General features: G+C 42.0%; 1 protein-coding gene across 1 annotated transcript in view; it reads left to right on the plus strand.

The window, feature by feature from the left end:
- The window catches only part of pdzd8 (PDZ domain containing 8), a 70,457-nt gene extending 62,685 nt beyond the window's left edge, over positions 1–7,772 (plus strand). Inside the window, exon 5 of the mRNA XM_041789582.1 lies at positions 527–7,772. Coding sequence (XP_041645516.1) covers positions 527–2,889 — 2,363 coding nt within the window. The 3' untranslated portion in view covers positions 2,890–7,772. The remainder of the gene's footprint in view (positions 1–526) is intronic.
- Positions 7,773–8,686: the final 914 nt, after the last annotated feature.

Genomic DNA, 8,686 nt, shown 5'->3' on the forward strand with positions numbered 1-8,686 from the left:
TCTCCCTGTAGTTCCTTTTTGTTGTTTATAAGTGGTTGGATGCTTTTCTTTTATTATAATCCTGATTTTGCTGGCCCTTTAACTTGGCTTTGCATTGCTTTAGCTTTTTAGTTCTTGTTAAAAATAAAAAAAGTTAATATGTTAATATGAAGGAGTTCCATAATAATATCAAACAACTAAAGGTTTGTACTGTGAACAGGTTTTCTGAATTGGCCTGTAATCATTAATCTAACTTAGCTTTGATAGCAGTACCGGCAGTGTTTGCAGTTGCTCTCGGACTTTGTTAAACAGCACAGCATGCTATGTTTACTGGTAGAGCCAGACCTTCTCTCTTTCATAACACTGCATGATGCATTTCCATATAAATATGAGGTTTTCGTTTACAAAATTAACTGGACCAATCAACTATGTTAATCATCAGTCTGGGACGCCCTCATGGTAAATAAAGAGAACACTGTGGAAATGCCATTGAGTTTGTATCCATACTGACAGAGAACTAACCTGCTGTTGTTTTCTGTGTTCACAGGAGTCAAGGTGACATCCTCAGTTCAAGTGCCAAAGCTTTTGAAACAAGCTGGAGACAGGGTAGTGGTACTTTACGAGAGGCCGGTTCGTCATCAGACTCCCTCTTTCGGAAGCCTTGGAACGCTACAGGAAGGGTTCGGGCAGCTAGAGGAAACAGGATTTATTTCCCAGCCAGGGGGTTACGAGGAAGATCCCGCCCCCATCACCACCCTCTCTGACATATCAGACAGCAAAGACATAGACTCTGAGTTTGAAGAGCTGATTGTGGACTCCAAACCTAGCCAGACTGGTGGCACCGTTAGCAGTGTCTCAAACACAAGTGACGTCAAAGAGGACTCCTTACTGTCAGTAAACCAAAGCCCCAAAAGGACTGTGGCCAACTTGGCCTCTAAGCCCCTTGGAACCATATCACCCATCCTCAACCGCAAGTTAAACCTGGTGGGTCTCCAGTCACCACTAAAACCCCAACCCAAAGATTCACCAAAGCCCTCACCACATAAGACTAGTAGTGATCTAGGCGAGGGTCTGCAACGCCCAAATGTCCCTCCTCCGCCTCCTCCTTCTCGCCCCCCAGTGCCACCAAGACCTCAGATAAGGTTGACGTCAGCCTCATCAGAGACCAGTCTTTTAGAGAGCGTTGATTCTGTTGCACTGAACAATGCTGCAGCCACTTCAAACCTTCCCGCCACCACCCCTGCTTCTGAAAAATCTCCTGAGAAAACTGCTGCGACTGGAGTAATGGAGGACAAGGCAGGCACTGAGAAAACCAGTGTGAAGCAGCCTGAAGTGAAGCAGTCTACCAGGCCAGCAGAGTCCAGTGATGATTTATCAGTTTCTTCCACTGTGACCACCAGCAGCAAGGCTGATCAAGCAAGGGACAAAGCTTCAGAAAGCTCTTGCAGCACAAGGGACAGTTTGGAGGACCATTCCCTATGGGAGTCCCCAGAAACCTTGTTTCGAAACCAGACGTCCCGCTGGAACAAGGCCTCTGTTGTGTTTGAAGTGGAGAGCAACCATAAGTACCTTAATGTGGCCCTGTGGTGCAAAGATCCCTTTAAGCTAGGCAGTTTGTTGTGCCTGGGTCATGTCAGCCTTCAGCTGGAGCATCTAGCCCTAGAATGTATGGCTACATCTTCAGCAGAGTACCAGAGCACCTTTAGGTTGGGGCCGCCAGAGCCCAGAGCTAATGTCAGTCGCACTGCACTACGTAGTCTCAGCACCCACAAGGGCTTCAACGAGAAGCTGTGCTATGGAGACGTCACTCTGAACTTCTGTTACCTGGCAGAGGGAGAGTTTGAGTATCCTGTGGGTATGGCTGAACGGGAGCGAGAGGGAAGTCTCCAAGATGAGGATCTAAGGGAGAGGGAAAGGGAGCATATCTCCTCAGCCCCACGTGACGACTTGGCCTACGGGGCCATGCAGCTTGTCGAGGTTCGTCACAACTTCCAGGACACCCAGTTCCAAAATCCCACCTGGTGTGAATACTGCAAGAAGAAGGTGTGGACCAAGGCGGCCTCTCAGTGTATGATCTGCGCCTACGTCTGCCACAAGAAGTGCCAGGACAAGTGCCTTGCTGAGAATCCTTTCTGTGTGGCAGCGACCGAACGCCGTGGAGCTGACCCTGAAGCAAAATCAACCATAAACCGGGCTACTACTGGTCTAACACGCCACATCATCAATACCAGCTCTCGTCTGCTCAATCTTCGCCAAGTGCCCAAGACTCGGCTGGTGGAGCAGGTGGCTGATGTGGTGCCCGGAACGGTGGAGCCCTCCCCCAAGCATACCCCTAACACTTCAGACAATGAGAGCAGCGACACTGAGACCTACACTAGTGGCGCAAGCCCATCGAAGCAGCCCGTTGGCTCTGGTGGCGGCAGTAAACTTGTACGCAAGGAAGGTGGACTGGATGACAGCGTTTTCATTGCTGTGAAGGAAATAGGCCGCGACCTGTACCGGGGGCTTCCCACTGATGAGCGTTCCCAGAAGTTGGAGTTGATGCTGGACAAGCTGCAGCAAGAAATCGACCAGGAGCTGGAGCACAATAACGCCCTTCTGCTAGAGGAGAGAGAGGCTACAGATGCCCGTCGCAAGGCTCTCATTAGTACTGCACTGGCAAAGTCTGGGGAGAGACTCCAGGCCCTCACTCTGCTTATGATCCACTACCGGGCAGGCATCGAGGACCTGGAGTCAGTGGAGAGCACGTCTCCTTCTGAGCAGCAGGGCTTTAAAAGCAAAGCCGAGGGCCCGGAGGAAGAGGCCCTGATGGGGGCCGAGTTATATGACAGTGACATATGCAGCCCAGTGGAAGTACAGCTGCTGGATGACATAACTGAGGAGCAGATCTGTGTCGAGGCACTCCACTGAAAAACTAGCAAAGAGGGAGAGGAGGGATGAGCGCCCTGGCGTGGGCTCTGGGAAAATAAGTTTGTATTCTGAGATTTCAGAAGTCTGTTTTAAATATCAAGGATGTGGGGGTCCAGCGTTTGAATCACTGTTGTTTTTTTAGGTGAAAAAAGGGAAAATGATTTTCCTTTCAAAGGATTCTTGGTAAACCTTTTATTGATGTTTTGATTTGCACAGTGTGATGCTGTTTCCACGCTCTTGGTTTTAAAGGGAAGCTTGAGAGCTAGACTTTTATCTGCCCTCAGTAGTGCTGCATGTTTATCCTCCACTTTTGTTTTCCTGTGGCTTCAAGATTTCATTGTAAGCATTTGATTCAGTTTGCTTTCTTGTCTTCTGTATCTGCTTTGCCATAAGGACTTTAGATAACAAGCACATTGCTGTGCTTTACCGTCTGGTTTACCTTTTGTGAAGAAAACGTATGGTTCAGTATGTTTGCTTTAACAAGCCCATATGAAGGTGAACTACTTAAGTTTTAACAGTGTGAATACTACCAGGGAAAAGCAGGTTAAGACATCCAGCTGAGTGTTAACAGTCATGTGTCTAAGGACCCTGCAGTTGTCATAAATATCCTTTATTTTGAGCACCTTTTTGTACTGTAATAAACTTGGATTTTAGAAGTGATTCTCTTTGCTTGCAAAGCTCTTTGGGATGTCAGCAGCTGCGTAAATATTAGTGAAAACCTTTATTATTTGCTTCTCTTTTGTGGTATATTTGTTTTTTGTTTGGCCAAATATGATTGACTATACAATCCATATTTTTATTTCTTTCTCCCTCAATTTTGCTTCATGCAGAACAACCCATAAAGTCAGTTTACTGCATCATGTGTGCATTTGGAAATGCACATTGGCCTTTTTTTTTTTTTTTTTTTTGTCTGATCTTTTTGAATGTTCCACATGAGCCCCAATGAGTTTCAAACTTTAATTTTATTATTTTAACATCTCTATGTGTATGTATGATGATTTTAATGCTTCCAAAGTTATCATGTGCAGATCATTTGGCTTCATGAATTGTTTTCAGACCCCGATGAATGTATGTTCAGCCCTTGCTGTGTTTTGTGCATATGCAGCCGTTTGGCAATGCCTTTCCCCTAATTCCCAGCAAAACATCAAGCATCAATGTAGCCTGCTACAGTAAGTCTATCATAAGCAGTTCGAGCCCCAAATGCTTTTCTGGTCCTCTGTTTAACAACCACAGAGAGCCACTGGACAGTTATTGTTTTACATAGAGGGAATATCTTTCATTTTGTGTATTAAAAGGAAAAATCTACCCTGAAAGATTGAAAATTACTTTTAATAGTCATCATTAAGGACTAATTGCTCTTTAAAATACTAACAGTTAGCAGCCAGTCAGTCATGATGTAGGCTAAATAGTGGCATTGAGACAGCATATAGAGGGAATTCATGTACACACAAAACTATCAGGAATCCAGTTCAGAGGGATGGATTGATGTAGTACAGTGAAAAGACAAGGAAATGTATAAAATTTGCCTAGTGATCACAACATATTGCAGGTTAGTCCGCAGCAAGAAGGGAAAAAGAGTAATGCTTTCTGGGGTCCAGAGTGATGGAGGAGTCCATGACGGCTAGCAAACATGATCCATTCTTAATTTAAGCAATGGTGAGCTTTTATTTTAAAGTTTAATACCCATTATTACTCATAAAGAGACAAAAATGCCCATTTTCATAATTTCCCCTGCCTTAAAATGAAGCTCTCCTCTTCTTAAAATGGTATGAGCCTTAACTTTTGTAACATTAATGTTGTAGGTGGGGTGTTTTGATGCTATGCTTGCACTTTTTTTAGTCCCAAAGCTGATTAGTCCTGGAGGCTAATGCTAACACTACAGATCCAATGGGAAATTGCTTATTTAATAGATGGCACCAACGAGGGGCCATTTACTGGGCCGAACAGCGACTTCTATGGACAGGCATGCAGCAGAGTCCTGCATGGGTTTAATTTTACAAACCTGCATCAGCCAGCACAGCTCAGTACCTTAATATGACCCTTTACTCTCAATAAGACAAATTTAGACCAAATCCTGAAACACTGAACCTGACCTGAACTGTTTCAGCACCTTTATCATGATAATATGTAACATAAGGCTGTATGATCTCTGCATGAGCCACTTTATTGAAGATGCTGCCATGCCTGTGTTCTTACCATCACCATCCAAGAATGGTAGCGCTCTCATAGTTGCACATAAATGCTTCTCCATCTCCAGAAGTCTTGTTATCTGTTGAAAACTGGATGTATCCATTGAAATAAATGTTTTCCTCTGTGAAGAAGAATTAGGTTATACCTAATTATTAATGCTAGTAAACCTTACCAAGATTTTCCCGTCCCGTTCAGCACTGTAGTCAAATGATAGATTACAAGAAAGTTCCTACCAAGCACTCACAGATATACATAGCACATACATGTTTCATTAACCCTTTTGAGGAAAAATGCTCCATTACAGAGCTAAAGAAGTAATAAAACTTGAAATTTATAATAGGGGTGCTGTAAGTGATTTATGGTTGCAGTGTTGTTCACATACTTTGTTAAACAGAGTAATATTCGAACAGTTGATCAGATGAAGTTTAGTCTTTTTTTTTCCCTCTCCTGCTGTGTGAAATTGCACACATGCTCTCTTTTCCACTCTGTTCGGAAGTTATTTTGAACAATTTTAATACTTTACATTTTCCTGTACTATTTTGTATTATAGTTGCATGGTTAACAAAAAACATTATACATGATAGTTCCTACCAAGCGCTTGCAGACGCACAGAGCATGTACCTCTTCATGTTTGATTTTATCCTTTGGGAGAAAGTGGAGTAAAACTTAGTATTTATTACAGGGGTGCTGGAAGTGATTTAAAGTTACAGTGTTGTTCACACACTTTGGTAAACAGAGAAACATTCAGACAGTTGATCAAAAGAAGTTTAGTCTCTTTGTACCTCCATCTCTTCTCTCTCACCCAGAAGTTGTTTTTGATTTATGAAAAACTATGACCAGACTATTTATTTTATCCAATTTATTTTCTTTTGCTGCTTGATCAATATGGCATCACTGTTACTGTGTGCTTAATGAACACGAGGCTGTGTGCAGTATGCTTGTTTCTGCAGAAACTGCTCTGTCTGAAAGAGTTGATTATTTTGAATTTCAAATCTACGAGACAACTAAATGTGAGCACAACGATGGCAAACTCCATCCTGCTTTAGCTTTAAAGCACTTCATTTGATTTCTCATCACTGATTTACCCCCAGAAAGAAGAATTTAAGTGTTTTTAAACCATGTTGAACCCCAACAGCCAGAAGTGCCCTGTAAAGTTTGACTTCAGGTGATCCATTCTTATCACCATGTAAATACTTTAAAGCATCTTCACTCACAGTGGTGCTGCTGCTAACATGCACTCTTTAAGTATAATAACCATGAACACATTACACAGCAGACTTTCCATGAAGGTAATCAAAGGGATACTGTGGCAGTTTCTAAAATACCCATGGTGACCCTATGGTCACAGGTCATTACCATATAATAACCTTCTTTACTGTTATTTCTCATGTGTTATCTAGTATAAGACTGTGAGCTGCTTACCTGAACAGTTGATTAAAGGGACAGGAGGGTTTAGCAGGCTGGATAATTTCAGTGTGAAAAGTTTACATAAAAATTAAAGATGGAATCATTTCCATAACCCCATGCACGATTTAAACCAATGACGTACTCTGCTTTTAGCAAACATTTAATGGTGTGAAAGTTCTAAAACAAGATTTTTACTGCATCACAGTTTACAAAAAGCAGGTTACAAAAGCAGCAACTAAACAACCAAAGGAGCTTTACAAATAAAGACAATATGAGAAAGATAAAATTAGCTGGATTTTATGTTTATTCTTACCTGATACCTGCTCAAATTTACTTCATTTTTACTGTGCCTCTACCCATAAATGTATGCAGTTGTATATATTTTTTACCTGATAAATAACTGAAGGCTACCTTTCAGGTACGATCCATTGCACAGCTAAAAAGGTTTTCTTGTCAAGTGCATTGAAGAGAAGCAGACCCCGTCACAGCTCAAATAAACATTAGGCTCTTCTAATGACATTAAAAAATCTCCAGGATTACACTTTGAGACATCTGATTTACCTGCAGTACAAAACCCAAGATGATTCCCTTAGTCACTCCAGCCAGTACTGAAATAGCAATGCATCAGACATTAAACATGAGTGTTAGTGATCAGTGGGTAGATTTTTCCTTTTAAAGCAGCGCTGCTCCAGATGGATAGTTCACATGAATGAGATAGAGTTGTCATTGACCAGAGTGGGAGGAAGCACAGGCCCGTTTTCTTTGTGCAATAGATGTGTTGCTCATTTAGATATCAGCGTACTGGCTGCTGTATCCGTCAGCTCTTCTTATTTCTGTATAACCAGATTTTTTTGTGCAATATTTTTGTAGGAAGTGAAGCTGATAATCAGAAGTGACCCCCATGTCTTTGACCTCTTCTCTTTAAACTGTGCAGTCTGTGTGCCCTTCTGTCTGCTAATGTACCCGCTGGGTTTTGGGGACCAATGAGAAGCTGAGTGGAGTTAACCCCTCGTTTGGCCTGAGAAGCACTGCTTTTACTGCTGCTGCTGTTGTTATTACGATGTGCTCTTCCACAGTACTCATGATCACACGCTTCTGCCCCCCCTTCCCCCAGCTTTAACCTTTGAAACTGCACCTCCGATATCAGCGCCTGCCACAGCTTTCACCAGGCCAAGATGGTGTTCTTTACTTTGTTGTGTTTGTGAGGGATGTTGTACACATTTTTTCAGAAGGCCCATGTGATGAAGCTTTATTGTACATAACCTAAATAAACAAGCTCAAATCAACTCTTGGCTTTGTGGTTCAATCAGCACTCACACATAAACAGTAAAGGCAGAGTCTGTGATCTGATGTGAACATGACTCACTACACCGAACCAGAGATCAGACCAGAGACCAAAAATCTCCGGTCTCCTCAGTTTGCTTTATTGGCTCTGCTTCCTTCAGGTCAACAGGAGACCATAGATAACGTTTAAAAAAAAACACAAGACAACACACTGGGTTTCCTAAACCTCACAATATGGTTTTGCCTGAAAACCTTGATACTGACATGTGCATCTCAATAAATTAGAATATTATCAAAAAGTTTAATTTTTTTCAGTATCTCTGAAAATTTGAATATTACTTAAAACTAGGGCTGTCAATTTTTAATCGTGATTAATCTCACAAATTCCATAGTTAACTTGTGATTAATCGCAAATTAATTACACTTTTTTGTCTGTTCTAAATGTACCTTACAGTACTTTTTCTCAAGATTTAAATACCCTTATCAACACAAGTGGACAAAAATGCTTTCTTTATGCAAATGTTTGTTCATGTCAACAACCCAAAACAACAACAGATAAAGTCCAGAAAATTCTCTAGTCTGAGCTCAAAGATACTGAATGCTGCAAAAATCTGCTGAGAGCATAACATGGTAAACTCAAGCCACAACAGATGGAGATACTGACCTTAATGTAACATTACTGAATAATACCACAATGTAGAGTCAGACTTTAGACTTCTGGAAGTTAACTCCTCTGTTCTCAGCAGATGAACACAGAACAACAGATCTGATCATCACACATGGACATAAAGAAGTCAAGTCTCTGCTGAGAGCTCAGCAGTAAGGCACAGACACATCTAATGGTGTTTCACTGTTCTGATGTGAGTAAGGTGGACACATCTGCCCTGCTCAAGAGAAAAAGCAAGTAATTACTTAA

The sequence above is a fragment of the Cheilinus undulatus genome, linkage group 6, assembly GCF_018320785.1.
Source record: "Cheilinus undulatus linkage group 6, ASM1832078v1, whole genome shotgun sequence".
Taxonomy (NCBI): Eukaryota; Metazoa; Chordata; class Actinopteri; order Labriformes; family Labridae; genus Cheilinus; species Cheilinus undulatus.